Source organism: Perissodus microlepis, chromosome 8 (assembly GCF_051167445.1).
Source record: "Perissodus microlepis isolate ML-2025 ecotype Zambia chromosome 8, ASM5116744v1, whole genome shotgun sequence".
Taxonomy (NCBI): Eukaryota; Metazoa; Chordata; class Actinopteri; order Cichliformes; family Cichlidae; genus Perissodus; species Perissodus microlepis.
Window position 1 is genome coordinate 18943304 of NC_140468.1, and position 17742 is coordinate 18961045.

The window sequence follows — 17742 nt, forward strand, 5'->3', positions numbered from 1 at the left end:
AATAAAACACTTGTTTTAAAAAATATGAAAAATGTTTGAGTCACATACAATTATAAAATAACTAAATTGAAAAACGGACACAATATCAAATAAATCTAAAAAAACAAACAATAATAACAGTAATAATTAAAAAGTAAATTTAAAAAGTCGTAATGAAACTTGTTAAATGGATGGACCTGATTTTTATTTATTTATTTATTCATTTATTTATTTATTGTAACAAAATATTTTTTTAAAGAAAGAAAGAAGAAAGAAATTTGACAGTTAAGTCATACAATTCCAGAATTACGTTTTAGGAAGTGAAATTTCCTTAATTACTGTCGTCCTACAGATTGTGCAAAACTGTCATATAGTAAAATGTAAAGGAAAGAAAGAAGGAAACGGAAATGAAAAAGAATTCAATGAATTATTGCCTTTTGAAACACTGGATTTTTGGGCTGAATGTGTTCTTTTGTTTTCTAATGTTGTCAGTCGTCATTTTGCCTGTTAGTCCGTTGAGTCATCTGATGACGTACCTTTTTCTTTTTTTTTAATCTATTAATAGACTGAAACATGTGACATCTTATCCCAGGATCAAACAGCTCCCCTGTCAATAAGGGAGCAGCCGAAAAGTAGCTGCCTAATCTGTCAAGAGATGAAGTCACACGTAGCTGCACCCCTACACTGTAAACGCTGTTTTTAGATTTTTATTTATTTATTTATTTACTGTGGTTCCTGTTGCGGTATTAAGGATGATCAAAGTTTTTCCTCTTGTCATTCACACAGCTGCCCACTGATTTGGGGTTAGTGACATCACCGGATTTTGCCTCGTCTGCAGAGAAGAAGCGAAAAGGCTTACAACAGATACAACAGTCCCCCCTGGTGGGCTCGTCTTAGTATATGTATTGAACACTTGCCATGCATCGGTAATATATTAAAAAAAATATCACGATTCAATACGTTCTCCACATTAAAGGCTACAGTTATGGAATTTAATGCACTTAATTCCAGCGACTGTGTGATCTATCTAATTATAATAATCATATATATCTCATCGTTTTTTCTTCTTCTTTATTATTTATTTATTTATTTTACAAGCTATTTCAACTGTACACTATGTCCCTAAGTAGTGATATTTACATGATGGGGTGTGGAGGAGGAGAAGGTCCAGTAAGTGCTGGGGGTCATGTAGCATCTGGGAGTTGCAGGTGAAGAGAAGGATTTTATAGGAGACACTGGAGTTGACTGGGAGCCAGTGGAGGTGTATATGGGTGGGTTTCAGAAGTTACCAGGACTGAGAGAGGGTAAGAAGTCTGTCAGCTGAGTTCTGAACACACTACAGTCTCTCTGGGGCTTTGTTGAGCAGACCTAACAGCACACCAGTGCAGGAGTCTAGCCAGGAAGTGATGAAGAAAGGACTGAGGGTTTCATCTGCATAGTCTGATGGGTGTCTGGAAATGTTCCTCAGGTGGTAGAAGGCTTTTATGTGAGTGTTAATTGTATAATGTATTATTTTAGGGTTTTTTTTGTTTGTTTGTTTTATTGCCAACCTGTTCCGTTAATACATGTTGTTTATCCTTTATTTAAGAGTGCTAAAGGTGGATCTGGTCACCATTCCTCCGAAGTCATCATGGCATGATGATGAAGTTCTTCTGAATTAATCATGATTACAGCATTAGGAATTCATTTCAAGTCATTACTGGCTTGGTTTTTAGTCTATTACATGATCTGCAGACCTGACCACAAAAAAGGCGGGAACATTATTACAACTCATGAATCATTAAGATTTGATGTAGCAAGGCATGTGTGAGATACAGTTCCCTCATGTACATTTCAGCTCTATCACAAGATTTTATGTTAAGTCATGTTTAAAGTCATACTTCCTGTATCCTTACTGCAGACTGTTGTTTGCACAATCAGACAATAAAACGTACAATTATTGGTCAGTTTCATTGCCTTAGTTATCAGGTGTGACTTGAAAACATGTCTAAACATCATAATCAGAGTGTAATCACCTCGCAGGTCAGTCCTGTGTCTCCTCTGTAGCCGTCGATAGGATCGGTTCTCTTCCCGCTCTAACATGAGGCACTTGATCAGTCTGTGTAGCTCTGATATGTGGCCATGCTTGATGGGTTGTGAAATAAAGCTGTCAAATCTGATCCCTGAAATCTACACTGCTCTGATCTCCAATCATTCCTCTCCGTGAAAGGAGGCATTCATTCACTGCTGTAATCTCTCTCTACGGCCCAGCAGCGACCTTGTTGGAAACATGATTTGGTTGTAACAGAGGAACAATGTGCTGGCCCTGCACTGGGCTAAGCAGAGAAGGGTTGAACAGTTGTGCCCTGCGTAGTGGAAGAGGATAGATACCTGATGCATGAGTTGATTACACTTTGTATAATATGTCAGTTGTGCCTGAAAGCCTTGTGGTATGGCGAACTTTGAATTATGTTGACAAATGCTCAGCGCTTAATGTAAACGCTGGATCCACGGATGAATCTGGAGATACTGTGGCGGTTAAGATGGAATTTTAATTGGCATGTGAAGACATGAAACAGATAGTTCTACCTTAAATGCCTTAAAACCCCTCCAGAAAATGATTAAAGGGCACGATTACCATAAAATGTACAAATAGTTAAAGGAATTAAAGGAAAAGGGTTTTCTTAATATTTTAGTCTTATTCCTGGGTTCGGAGAGCTCTTCTGAATGTAATGATCCTTAAAACAGAATCATTCGCCACTGTGCTGAAAATCCTCATCTGTTTCTGTATTTGTTTTTCCACTAAAGCTAAGGCCTGTGCACTGATTTTCTATAAAGACAGTTGTGTTTAATCAGTTGATACCGGTAACTGCTTACAAAAGCCAGTTTTAAAGATTTTCATTTCATGTGGATTGAGAAAGATGGTTTGCATCATTCGTTTTACGTGGAATCTCAGCCCGTCTGGGTAGATATGCATTGAAACTAACAAGGTAGGTTCCTCAGAAAAAATATGTCTGAAGAGGAAAAAATCATGTTGGGGAAGTGTTTTAGTGTCAGTCACGTCACAGACATGGTGACGATGATATAACTAGTAATTCTGACTTTGTCATGACAAAATGTGTAGCTGTCTGTACACACGAACTATGAGGATTTGGTCTATGACTTGCTGTTATTGCATAGACCACAAGTCATTTGTCATTTGTCATTTGTTAATCTCCATCCTGCAAATGAACCATTAGCTTTTCATTATGTTTTGTTGGGCAAAAAAGAGAAATAAATGTGTTACATCTAATTTGCATTTACATGTTAAACAAGAGCATTCAGAGAGCCCAACTCTCCCTGAAGGACCTGATTTACCTCTTTAAATCAGTTCGAGCTGATAACCAACGGGATGATAAACAACAATTTATATTCGACGATTGTAACCAAAACCTGTATGAACTTCATCACTAGGACCAAGTTTGTGTCATCAACACAGATAAACCCATTTTTTTCCATTTGGTTGTGGTTGGCCCAATCTACAAAAGGTTTTAATGAGCTAGTTTATATAGGCTAAAGTTGAAATAAGGAACATAATCCAAGGCTCTGGTAGTGGGAGAGGGGGTCATCTGCAAATCAGAAGGTTGCTCGTTTGATCCCTGGCTGTTCTAGTCTGCAGGCTAAATATCCCTGGTCAAGAAACTAACCACTGCTTGCTCTCCGATGGATCCATCAGAGTATGAATGTGTGTGAATGTTAGATAGAAAGCACTTACATAGAAAAGGCGTGTGTGAATTGGCGAATAAGGCAAGCTGTATAAACCACTTTGAGTGCTCAGAGTGGAAAAACGCTATACAGCAGGGGTAGGCAACCTTTCAGATGGCGAGTGCCATTTAAAATTTCCTCAGAAGTCAGTGTGCCATATGATTGCATTAGCAATAAATTTAATAATGCTCTATATGAACAGTTACACAATATATAGAACCACTTTATAGAATTATATTTGTTTGCAGATGTTGGCAGCTATCAGTGAATAGTTATCAGCTATTTTGAAACAAAAAAAGACATCTTTTATCCATAACAAGATCTCCATAACAGCAAATGAACTGTACAACAGAAAATACAAATGCTATTTATGGTTTCCTCACAACAATGATAAGAAAAATAAACTAAGCCAATATGGCATGTTTGTTAATACAGAGATACACATGTTAATGTGATCTCTGGTCTCCCACTCAGAGACACAGGTCTCCGAGTGTCCAGCATTCAGACAGCTACCTAAGGACACTCATGTGAGAGAAAATCTGCTCACACAGATATGTAGAGCCAAATACTGTCAATAAGGCCTCTGCAGTGTTCTGAAGACAGTTAAATTTGTCAGGTAGTGATGTCCAGCAGGTGAAAATGAAAGCTCCATGAACACACACAGCTATGGATTCCAGCTGCTTCGATGTTGCATTAACTGGCATTAACTCAGCCAGTTAATGCGAGACAAATCTAGCTGCTCATTAAAGATTTCTGGTTTGTTCAGAAAATAAAACATTGGTCCAAACACCTGAAAGTCCCAAAAATGCATTGTGTTTCGAGTCTACGGATGTATCTGTGTATCTCTGTGGTGTTGATGCTGTGCTGAGCGGAAAGCTCCTGAAGCTTTTGAAGTGTCGGAATGTGGAAAGCTAACAACGTCCCTCTCACCAGTAGGCTAAGTTATTTTTAGCCAATTACAAGTTGAATCTGGTAGTTGGGGTTATTAGCTAAGATACCGTCATTAAGAAGCAGCACAACTAATGTGTCTATGCGAGCTGATTTGCGATGTGCACCGCTGGCGCGGCCATTTATTTTTTGATGCACCTTCTCAGATTAATTCACTGCGTGTCGTGCCCAGGGCTGGACTGGGACAAAAAAACAGCCCGGCTTGACTAAAGACCGGCCCACCAGGTACTAAAGCCATAAAGCCTTTGAATGAAAACAAATGCTGTTGTGACAGTGATGTACAGTCTTGTTGGTATATGTATGATTTCTATACATTTTATGTCAGATAAAAACTTTGGTTGTAAGCTTCAGATAATTATTTATTAAAAGCTAGACATTTTAAATGAGAATAAGAAAGTATTTCTTTGTGCCCCCCTTTCCCTGTTAATGCCCCACCTGGCCCCCCTGGCAAAACTTTGCTAGACCCGCCCCTGCACAGTTACCAGCTGTCAGCTACTTAGAAAAGGATCCTGGTGTTATTTGTCTCTCAGAAACAGTTCATAACTTTCCTTCAACTCATTCATGTGACCTAAAAGGTAAACCTGTTTCTCATCACCTGTTCAGCTCTGATGATTCAGTAAGGACATCTCCTGGTTTCATCTTCATGTTTCCCTCTCACCACATATCCAAACCGACATCATGACCAGCAGCTTTTACAGCTGTGGCTCCAGCAAACATCAGCTGATACTAGAAATTAATATTAAATAAATTCTAACAACAGCTGATCAAGCTTAAACGTGCTGCTGTTGTTTAGCACGACATCCGCTGGTTTCCTCTTTCTGGTGCAAAGTGGTTGATAAACAAACAAGAGAGAAAAGCCGATCAGCTGATCATTGATCAGTTTCATGATTAAAGTAGCAACAGGAGAGGGAGGGGGAGAGAATGAGAGAAGAAGAAGCAGCTGTGCAGCAAAGACACAGAATAAATCCAGCTTTGTGTCTTTTTCCATCCTAGACAAACTGCGTCCCTTCTCAGCTCAACACGAAACGCGTAATAATTTCTCTGAATGCGGGAGGATTCGTCTTTTTACGGGAGTGTTGGCAACTCTACTAACTAATCTTATGAATAAAATAAAGTTCACTATCAGTAACATCATAGCACCCGCCCAGCTGTATAGAAACTCTGTCATGCTAGCTAGTACGCAGTACGAGTTATTGTAACTGACTGTAAAAAGTCAGCACAACGAAAATAAACTCCACCTAAACTTGGTTTACATCTGACCCAGATAGACTGCAGGTCATAACTTCTTACCTGAAGTTCAGTTCACCTGACACTCGGCGGCCGCCTCGGGTCTCTGCTCCTCCTGCCTCCTCTTTCCCTCATCCACCTGCTGGCCTCCACCACTTGTTAATTTTACTGAATCTGTGGAAGCTCCGCCATAGCCACCACCAAACAACTGAGTTATTTTTACACACCGGCCAGCATCTGGCCAATCCACCACCTTTCATTGTTTATACCGTTACAAATAAAATAAAATAAAATAAAATCATCGGCCCATCGAGCAAATGCCCGATGGCGAGTCCAGCTATGGTCGTGCCATCAGTTAACCCTTCCACAGTTGGCACGCGTGCCTAGGGTTGCCGACCCCTGGTCTACACTGTATATAGTGAAGTCTGCAAGTTTTCAAACAGAAAAATTTGTTTTGTGCCCAAATCATTTTGCAGATCATTAGAATGAAAGTTATTGGCCATGTTTGCATAGGCCTTTTTAAAATGATGCTTTCATGACATTATTGTGTGTCGGGTGGTGGTCAAGGCTATCCAGACTGACAAGTGGGACATTGAATGTCACCTCTCCGGTGGGGAGGGAGCCTGAGATGGTCTAAATTGGAGTCTGTTCTATACCAAATGCAGAAAAAAATGTTTTAAGAAAGCAATTAAGTTCATGTTCCAAAAAATATGATTGTTTTCTTGCAGGACACCAGGAGAGATGAGTCCTCCGTCACAGATGGTGTGGTCAGTGAAGATGGTCGCCTGCAGGTTCAAGCTCATTGCATCTCCAACCCACATCCACTGCCACTGTACTTAAGGGAAGTTAAAGACTTTCTTCTGCACCTACATTTGGATCACCTCGATCCATGATAGTCATTCAGGCAGTAATGCCTGGACTGGAAACAAGCCATCCTTAAAACGTTACAACATTCCAGCTCCTGTGTTGGAATGAAAAACAAATGTGTTGTTTAAATCAGAGACTGCACTTGTGACAGAACAATAAATATTTTATTTTGATTATATAAGTAATGTAAGTACAAAACAAACTTGTGGTAGGCCTAAACTTATTTTCAGAATAATTAAATCTGAGACTTTGTTTCATTGTAAGATTATAACAGTGATGGCAATATAATTGTTTGTTGTTCAGCAGAACAGTGTCCAGTATGTTGGCTGTTATACTTTGTTGGATTTGAAAATAAAAGTTGGGCTGATTTTAACATCATTACAAAAAGTGTTGTTAATTGTTTTTAATCATATTCAGGTTACCACTGAGAATTGTCATTCTTATTTTCAAATTTATTCTCATTTTGAATATTAATCCAGCAAAAAAATATTTTGAGCATTCTTCTCTGAGTGTTCAGTAAGACTAGAATCTGTATATCTGTATAGATGCCCGTACATGCATGCAAAATGTAGTTTTTACTTTCCCTGAACAACACAGCCTGCAGATGGCACAACCTGTATATCTCTGCCTTGGTCGGTTCCCCTATACCGTCCACTGATGGACACCAGTGCCGTCACAGATGTTGACTTTTAATCTGTCAGCATCTGTGACAGGTTGAAAGACATCTCTTCTCTTTAGCCCAAAGAGTTTCCACGATTTCTAAAAAGAATTTCAGATTCTAATTGATCAGAAGGCAGATGTTGTATTTTTCCTGGTTAGCTCACAGTATTTCTCAGAAGCACTGCCAAGCCCATGCAGTGATTTCCACCACAGAACCATCTGTTTTTAATGCAGTACTACCCAGTAGTTGTAGTTAATGGTGGTTTCTCCAGGTCCTGAAATTTTGTAGCTATAACTTTGTAATTTTTAAAAGATATTTTCTTTTTTGCCCTTTTTTGCACTGCTCAGCTACATTATTTTCTTAAAAAAAAAAAAAAAAAAAAAATCCCAACCTGATCTCTAGCAGTCACTGATAAGGTTAAAAAATGACAGTATAGGAAAATGGGTCAGGGGGAACTCGTGCAAGCCAATTTGGGTCCCGCAGGTCATTTTGCTCCCAGTATACTCTAAATAAAATGATTTTTTTAGTTAGAGTATGCTATCTACTTTTGCCCTTGTTATTGTCTTTTAAATGCAATCTTCTTTGACTAATAAATTCTATTTGTAATGTATAGACATGGACATTTATTTTCCTCACACTTACACACTTTCCACCGCAGGGGGAGCTGTGTAACACAAAATAAAGCTGGGACCTTGAAACAATGTCTCCTGAAAGTCTCTTCAGATCAGCCTCAAAGAATATTGACACTTACCCAGAGGATGTCCTTGACGGTCTCCTCAGATAAAGCCTTGAAGGTGTCACTTACCTTTTTGGCTAAAAAAGCAAATTGAGGGGTGCCCACTCAGGTCCTCACTCGGGGACTATGTGATCTCAGAACCTGGAAACATTTTCACCTGCAACCCAACCCCAAACAGCGTTGTGCTCTGTGGGATTGGATGAGTCACCTTATCCCCTAGTTTGTGTCCCATTACCTAGCAGTTGTAATGCTCACACCAGTGTAACGTGTCCAAGGTAGCAGGCGGGGCAAGCTGAGCTGGCCTGAAATTTAAATTAACCTCAGCAACATTTATGTGTGCATGGGGAACAGGTGTTGCATTACCGGCACCCTCAAAACCCGCCATGCACCCGCGCCTCTGATACGAATGAATGTACACACTCACATATATTAGCTGGAAGAGCTACTGAGACACATGTCTGCTACTAGTTTAATGCTTATCTCCCCCTGCAGTTAGGCTCCCTTTACGGTGGCTGGTTTCAAAGCCACCGTGAGAGTGTGTTATTGGAGGAAAGAGGGTAGGAGAGATCACTATTTGTGTGTGTGTGTGTGCGTGCGTGCATGAGTGACTGTGGCAGGAAATGTCACAGGGAGGTACACCATCTATTTTTCAGTACAGCTGAAGCTCCTGCTCATCGTGGGAGGCTGTACCTGGGTTTCTTTAAGATTAAATCCAAAGAGATGATTGTTTTCTGTAACAAATTCCTGAAACTCAGGAGCACGAAGCCTCTTCATCAGATATTGCTAACAGAAAAAGTTACTCAAGCACGTAACACCAACAACCACCTTTAAATTTGTATTTTTTCCCCAGAAACTTTCAATCTTTTCTAAGCTTTTCTTAAAGAACCGCTTCATAACTTGGGTATGAAGCGATTTTTTTTTAATCTCCCCCCTGACGTTAGCTTAGCATAGCTTAGCTTAGCTTAGCTTAGCATAGCCCCAGTATGACTGTCTAAAAATACATTTAGTAGCACATGTTCATTTAACCCTAGATCTTAGCCAAGAAATAATCTGGTACTTTAGCTTTTGTACAGGTAATTAATAAATCAATCAATATATAAAAGTGAAACTTATTTATATAAGCTGTTTTTTTGGAGTATACCCCAGTTTTTGATCTCAATCCCCCATCAAGAAAGAGTATTTCCTAAATTGTCAGACTATTCCTTACAGGCACAGGGTTGCCTTTGGGAAAGTGAGTTTGAGAATGAGATGGAACTGGCTCAGAGTTTACTGCAACTTCTGTGGACCATCAATGAGCAGCCGAAGGACATTTGGAAAGTGCTTTACCCAAGCAAGAGTAAGCTGGGCTGCAGAGATGGGGGCAGATGATCCCCTGTGGCATTCTCCCTCAATTTCTCCTCAAGAACTGGGTCATAGAAGATGAAGGGTGCAGTCCCAGTCTTTCTGCTCAAGTGTTTTTATGGCCACCATAAATCATTCATTGGTCTTGCTCTGCTCTAGAGGCAATTTGTGTGTCCGACACAGGGAAGCCCTTGTTGACAAACCATTCCCCTCATCTTCGACATCAAATTTCATTATTCAGCACTGCACTGGGCTATTCTTACCTTTCTATACCAGGAAAAAGAAAAAAACATGATTTCATCAAAGGAGATACAAATGCATCCTCCTATTTTCCATCCTCTGGTGAAATCGGAGATTCACTTCCCCGCCAGCTCTTTAAATGGACCCAGCAGGTCATGGCCTCATAAATGTTATTTTGAAAACCCATGCCAGTGACCGCATCAGACAATATGGTTCCCACAGGCACCATGGGAGCCTTTTAAAGGCTTGAGAGAAAATGAAAAACAGCACAAAAGCAGACACTAGATAACCAGGTATCATAAAGGATTCCTCTGTGTAAAGGGATAAAAGCAATGTATGTTTGGGCTTTTCCGACCAGCTAAGAAAAAAGAAGCTTGGATATGAAATAACAAATAATTGCAAATTCTTACCTCCTGAAATCTTTTTTTTCTGAGAATGATATATGATTAGCACATTTTCCAGAGCTTCAATGTGTTTGTGATATAATGTAGGCTATAATTGTCATGACTTTTCAAAGGTTGCTTGTTAAGAAGTAGAAAAAGTCTTTTTATGTGCAGTTATAGCCAGAGGACATTCCTACACACACACACACAATGTGTTGAATGCACATGTTGTTTAAGGCATAAGGTAGCAGGAGTTTTCTGTGAAGTACTCCCTACATGTAGAGCCAGTTGGACGTCGGCTGTTCTCATCGATATGGTGCTCTGGTACTGTAGCTGCTATCAAACTCATCACAGAATAACTGAGTATTGCTTCATCGTGCATACATCTGCGGGGAGATATGAGAAGTGATGCATCTGCAAAAGAGTGACTAGGATTCCAAATGCTGTATATATTTTCAGCTCAGTTCAATATAAGAAACCCCCCAAAACAACACTTCACTTATATTATAGTGGTGAATACTGTAAGGACTTTAATGGGAAACAGATGTACAGAGTTCCATACTGTAGTGTTGCCTTGTCCTACAGTTTACATTGCTGTTTGATGCTTCCTCCTCACTTGTCTGTTTGTGAGAGAGGTACATCAATGTGCATGCACCACTGGATAAATTCTATTTGTATCCCATGTTTGGAGTTCAAGAAAAAAGATGCCACAGCTTTTACTTCTTTAGCGCGCAGACTAAACCATCAACTCAGCCAACGAAAACTCCTAACGGGCTGCTGAAACATGAATTATTCATCTGGGCTAGGTTGCCTGGTTTTCTTGTGCAGGCACATGTTTTATTGCCCAACTTGGCTCCGTGACAACAGCTGGGCAGTACCTCAGTCCTATTTGTTGTGGGATACCATTTCAGTTCCCACGCAAAGCTCCATCATCAGTCCTAGACCACAGTACTAATGGTGGAAGATTCCTCTGACTTGCCCTGTCTGCTGGGCAGTGACTTGAGATACTCCAGATGTCGACGTGCGTCCTCCTGATTAGCCCTGACATAGTAGACAAGGTAGGAGATGACCATGGTGAACCAGCCAAACATAACAACCAGCATGGCCACATCTGTAGTCCTCTTCATCTCCACACAGAGGTCTATGTCCGGTGCCAACAGGAAGGCAAGTCCTTCAACTCCTATTTTCTCAGGTTCTGAAGTGTGGCACACAACGCCTGTCAGTGATGCAGGCTCCAGGTCCACACGAGGCATGGCCATCTGCAAATTGCAATTACAGTGCCACGGATTGTTTGTTAGGTTGGCGCGAGCTCGCAGCCCCTCAAAGGCATCAGGGGTCAAGTTTCCTAACTTGTTAGAAGAAAGGTCCAGGAACTGTAGCGAGGAGCCAAGGCCTCTGAACGCACCTGGTTCTAACTCACTTAGTTCATTGTGTGAAAGGTCTAATTCAACCAGTTGGGTTAAACCGGCAAAAGCATTTGTTGGAACTGTGGTGAGGAGGTTAAAATCCAGGTAGACACGCCGTGTGTCATTGGGGATGTCCTGCGGGATCTCTGTGAGCTGCAGGTTGCTGCAGCGCACCGTCTTGCCGCCACTCTCGCTGTCGGTGCAGTAGCAGTTCTTGGAGCAACTCGTGGCAGCATGATGAAAGCAGAAGGTCATTAGCACCAAACTATGCAGCAGCAAACACATGACCACTGAGTGGCGTAGCAGCCAGTCTGCAAGAAGGGACATTGTGGGATACGGTGGGCATGCTCCAGGGAGGAACACCTCAGCTGAGGACTGAAGTCCACGTCAACCTCCCCAGTAACTGTTGAACCTGTTGCATAAAAAAACAACAGAAAGTGACACAGGCTGTGGGAAGTTTACCTTCTGAAAGCAAGAAATGAAGAGCAGCTTGTACAGTGAAAAACGTTTCTTTTGTAAAACACTGATGACTGTAAATGTTCTTCAGAAGCGGTGATGTTATTTAAGGGAGCAACAGGAGCTTATCTAATTGCACTGTGGAGGCAGCGGGAATACTGTACGCTCATTTCAGCGTGTTGCCAACTAGCAACAACTGGTGTTTCCAAGAAACTCAAAGGATCAAAGATTCCCTTCATCCCAGCATAATAAACAAGCTAAGAAAATACTTTGCTGTCACTGTGCCTCTTTTATAATTGACATCCCTGCAGTGCAGGGCTATTTCAGTACACATAGACGGGCATTAACATAGTAGTGTGACACTAAGAGGGAAAAAAATGTTCTAAACAAAACATAACTCCACCTACATTTTAACTTTTTTTCTTTAACATCTTTTGTCACATTTCCAGATTTTTTATTTAACATGTTCTAGCTTTACTGGGAAGTGCAAGTAACACAGAGATAAGAGCTTGTCTTTGTGTCCTGTAAATGATAAAACTTTTATATTTTGTAGGTAAGTCTTTGAAAATTGCAGGTCAACCCACCTTAACACACTTCATTAATAGCTGATAAGGGCTTACTCCTATCCTGTTACTAATCCTCTTCAGGAAAAACTCCTTAAGTCAGTGTAACGTTAGCGCTGGCCACCCAATCCTTATGCTGAGGTAAATGCTAATGCCCCCAAAACAACTAAACAGACAATGTGATGATCTGCCTTGTTTGAAGAGAAAGAAGAATTCACCAGGCTGCTTAATTTCTCCAAAATGGTCAGGGACTGAGCAAGATCCACTTACCAAGATTAAAAATGAAATCGATCTCTAAGTACCTCAAAGTATCACATGACTGGGGGGGTTGGGGGTAGTGAGTAGTGGCACTGGTGGTGTGTACATGAGATGCAGCTAAAACCCTCAGTGCACACTAGTTAACAAATGAGTGTCAGACAACCTCAATAATGAGCCATTTGGGGAGACTGATGCAAAGCACAGATGAAGCTTGTGCTATTAAGCACTGACTGCTGCGGTTTGCCTCCTTCAGATATGCCATTTATCCGTCTTCATCAAGGCCAGGCAAAGCAACTTTCAAAGGATTTCCCTCTGCACTCTGTGGCAGCAGGGTGTACGAGAACGTAAAACAGCACGACAGAAAAGCTTAAAACCCAAGGAAATTAAGGGTCTTGTACGGCTAGTGTTATGCTTCTGTAAAGGCAGTACTTTTCCCATCACATAGCATGCCAGCCTGGTATTTGGCTGAGAGATAATGGGGGAGCAGAAGTAAAAGGGCTGGTGACAGAGATGGGGAAAGCATGTGGGTGAGACGGGGAAATTGGACACACAAGCACAGGGTTGTGAGAGAAAGAATGATATCACAACGATTTAAGGAGAGGGGTAACATTGCAGTGACAGCACAGAGAACATTGCGTGACACTAATGAGAGATCGAGGAAAAGGGCAGATGTTAGTAAGCCAAAGAGGCAGCTGACAAAGACAGCTGGAAGAGAAAGGATAGGCAGGAGAGGGAAAAGGCAAGGGACACTTGTAAATAAGATCAAGACAGTAGACATGGTGTAAGCTGGATGAGTAGCAGGGTGGGGCACAGGTCTGCAAAAATAAAATAAAAAATTAAGAAAAATCTGTAATGCATTTGCAAAAGATTGCATGCATGCAAATGTTCTAGAAACGGTTAGTCTTCTTAACGTAATGTGATAAATAACGATGCAGCTGGCACTGCAAATGCATTGCTTTTGCAGCCACAGGTCAATCTCTCACTTCCTAAATTCACTGCTGTCAGGCCTGCGCACACTCTGGGACCATTTTAATATGGAGCAATGACGTGGACACACACACCCAGACATCCGAGTCATTAAGATCTAATATATGTTAGTGTCTGTTGTGTGTAGTCTCACAACAGTAGCCTATTGCGGCAGCTGTGAACACCACGTGAATTTTAAATAGGGGAAAGTGGGGTGATTTGTGCCAGTGGGGAAGTTGTGCCACCCCCTGTTTCTAGGGAACCATAGAAGAAATTGGTCATGTGACCACACATTTTTGAACAGTCAGCCATTTTACTTATCCTGCAAAGAAGGGAACGACACTGCATGAGAATTAAGCACATTTAAGATAAGAAAACAACAGTTTTTCGGTTTTCAAAGTAAAATTTCTAGGCTCAAGGTTTTTCGGTTGATTTGTCTGAGCAGTTATAGACAAGTTTGAAAACATTGCACAAATGTTTTAATGCTTTGACAAGCTACACTGTGTCCACACAGCTAGCATGATGTTAGTTCAAAACTGCTGGATGATGCATTTTTTCCTAAATAGTAGGGTTGGAGTGATTTGTGCCAAGGGGCCTGGGTTAAGCTGTGTCACTGGCACAACTCACCCCCAATTATGAATATTTTAAATATATTATTTTATTGTAATTGTAGCTTTTATTTCTACAGTTTACCACTAAAACTATACTACAATCTTAATTTCAGACCAACAATTAATACTAGACTATCATGCCAAGGAGTTATAATGAGGAGGACAGGCAGGGTTTCCACTCCTTTAGAGGACATGGAGAAGGGGGAGTCCATTCGTCAGGTGGCAAGGAGGATGAACATATGCAGGATGACATTAAAACAATACAGTGAGAAGAGAAGAACTGGACTCGCCAATCAAGTCTTTGATGAGCATAGGAGAAAGAACTGGCAGAATATATAAAGGCACTAGAAGCAATGTTTTATGGTCTAAGTCCCATGAAATGCCTTGAACTGGCTTTTGAGTATGCACAAAGAATCTTTTATAATCAGTTGCACAATTTACCACAAGGTATTCTTTCCAAAGGCACAACTTACCCCGCACCGGGGGCATGCTGTGCCACTTTTTTTTCCAGAAAGCTGTATTTCTTAAATACTATATTTCAAAGTGATTGTGCCCAAGGATGCACCACATCCTAAAATATATGTACATATTTTATTTGAAAGCATTACTGTCATGGCCTCGCTTTAAAGTCACGTTAACTAAAAACTGGCACAATTCACCCCACTCTCCCCTGAGCTGACAGTTATTTGTGGCGGCCTGGGTAAACAGCAACAAGGAAAGGACAAATGAACATCCTCGATATAGCCTGTTTAACTTGGATTGGTCCTTTTAATGCAGGCCAAATATTATTTCACCGATTTCAGCTCATGAAGCCCTATTCTGGATACACTTTTCTGGCTCCGTGCAGCAAAACACTGCACTCGGTAGATTTCCATTTCCAAATAAAAATCTTTTTAACTTGACTTAGAGAGCAGTACAGTAAACAGTAATACTGCCGAGCAGCCAGCTCTTCTGATGCAATGGCTCTCATTCCGTGCTGGAGATTAGAAAACTGTGTCACTGACTCATCAGTGTATCCTCAAGATTGACTTGAATCTTCAAATCCTCAACATAAAGTTTTACAGCCTAGTGATGCCATTAGTTTTAAACTTTAATTTATGATAATGACAACACCAGCTGACATCACAGGAGCTAAAATGAGTGGCTTAAACCGGCTACCGGGTCCTGCGGAAATACCAGTTTTCCTCACGTACAAGCATCTGGTTAAAATGAACTGAAAGCAGATAAAGGTGATACCTCGTGGAACCGATACCTTTGTTAAGTTTGTCTTTCATCCTGTTTATAGTCAGCACCATTAAGCGCCTTTTCCCAACAGCGGCTACGTTTTTAAAATCTTTGTTTAAACGGCGATCTTTTTTTTGCTTTTTTGGGGTTGTTTTTTTTTTTTTTTTTGGGGGGGGGGGGGGGGGGTTAGCTGCATAAATTATCACAAAGAACAAAAAACACATGCATCGTGGCCAGTATCACAAACACAAACACTCACGTCTTTGCCGCTTTCCCTCTTCCTTCCATGGCGCGTTTCTAGGCAAGTGTCCAAAAATAATATCTTCCACCAGATCAGTGCGCTTTCCAACAAGCGGCTTGTTCGATATTTTGGTTCGCCTCCAGTAAGTCCTCCTGCAGCTCGTCAAACTTGCGGCGAAAGCCGCTCTGGAAACTACGACGCGCCAGTGGAAATGCCCCTTCACTCCAGGGCTCTCACTCAGAGCAGCCTTTTAGTTTCCACGCAACGAGAAAACTAGGCAACATTGCCCAAGCCTCAGCGAACTGGCAAGAAAACAGAGCGAGGGCATGACTTTCAGTGACGGCGGTGTCTCACTGACTTTGATCCAAATACATGGCAAAATTGATATTAATGCACAGTCTCACGGCGCATTTACGCACTGGTCGGATATTTTCTGCCACTGCTTAGAGCTGAGTGCTGAACATATATACAGAGGAAAAGTCCATGTGATGGCATGACTTAATCCATTCATTCGTTTGAATCTACTAATTGCTGGGATTGACGTGAGTTCAGTGTGCATGCATCAGGTGCCAGGAAAGTAAAAGAGTGTCCCTCCCACACCATCACACACAAACGCAGAAATGAGCTCATGCACAATGCGGTGCACAAACATGGCTCGGTTGTGCTGGCAGCCTACACTGATCATGTTTGATCTGAAGCTTGTTGTTTCAAACATGCAGCCTGGCTGCCAGCGCTGTGGATCTTTGCCGGTCTCCAGTCCCTTTTCCTGCCTGCTGCCACCCGATAAGGATGTCCAATCAAATCCACTATAAAAACAGACGTGCATGGCCACTAGCCTGGGAGAGCCTGCCAAGCAGCCAGTCATAAGGTATTAATGGAATTAAAATCAATAAAATGGGATACTTCACCCAAACTCCCTCCCTGGTGCTCTGGAATAACAGAAGGCATATGATTCACTTCTTTTTTTCTTTCATTGATAGTGATGAATGTGTGCTAAGGAAGAGAGTCAAGCATAAACATAAAGAATTTTTGATTATTTGAGTTGAAATACAGTATTTTATGTATCTATGAACTGCTTTTTGTATAATCCTGGAGCAGTGAGAGATAAAGAATAAAATAAAATAAAATAAAAATCACTGTTTTCCAACATATCCTTTTCAAATTCCCATCCCAGTGCCTGTTTCAATTTAGAACGTATAATTTCTTTGTCTGTCCAGACATATTACTGTAAGATTATTTTAGGGACTAGTAATTGTTTGTGTTATGAGATTCAGGCTGGATAAAAGCATCATAACACATCTGTGGGTCTCAGTCCTCATGAGAGATACATGAAACATGGCGTTCCGTGCTGCTGCTCCTTCTGCAGCCCTCAGGTTATGAGACTGCTCTTGTCAATTAGACAAGGATCAGATAGGTGGAAAAGCATATGACAGAGAAACAGCAGAAAATAGGATTACTTTCCTCATCGACAGAGGAAAGTGCACTGGCAGTCAGTCTTTCTCAGCTTAATCAGATTATTTTAAATGCTCCACGGTGGTTGGCAGCTAGATGGTGCATTAAAAACCATGCATTAGTCCTGACAGAGTACACTTCCAAGTGGATCAAAGTTTCCCTTTTTTTCTATGTAACTGGGTTTTCAGTCTGCATTCCTGATCAGCTTCAAGCGTCCTCTGTATTACCCCAGTACCTGTGCAGGTGGCATACCTACAAGCTAACATTAATCCATGAAGTCAAATTGCTGAGTGGGGATTTGGCTGAGAAAATGCTAGCACCAAACTTTTTACAATGTCACCTCAAAAGGGTGGGAATGTAATTTTTTTTCTATGTACTCTGAGTTCCAGTGGAACAAAAGGACTCATATTAATGAGATCCCGCTCTTTCATTCTCATTTGGTCTGCTCACACAAAGTCTT

At 41.0% G+C, this 17742-nt stretch overlaps 1 protein-coding gene across 1 annotated transcript; it reads right to left on the minus strand.

The window, feature by feature from the left end:
* Positions 1-10534: 10534 nt before the first annotated feature.
* On the minus strand, positions 10535-16561 carry lrrc3ca (leucine rich repeat containing 3Ca). Its single transcript, XM_084938012.1, has 2 exons — positions 15849-16561; positions 10535-11923 (listed from the first exon to the last, which is right to left on the minus strand). Exon 2 carries the CDS (start codon positions 11836-11838, stop codon positions 11044-11046), a length of 795 nt encoding a protein of 264 aa, XP_084794138.1. The 5' UTR covers positions 11839-11923; positions 15849-16561; the 3' UTR covers positions 10535-11043.
* Between the last annotated feature and the right edge of the window lie 1181 nt (positions 16562-17742).

What these genes read in the sequence shown, in the direction of transcription:
- lrrc3ca (XM_084938012.1), bottom strand. Translation starts at nt 11,838, where the DNA reads ATGTCCCTTCTTGCAGACTGGCTGCTACGCCACTCAGTGGTCATGTGT.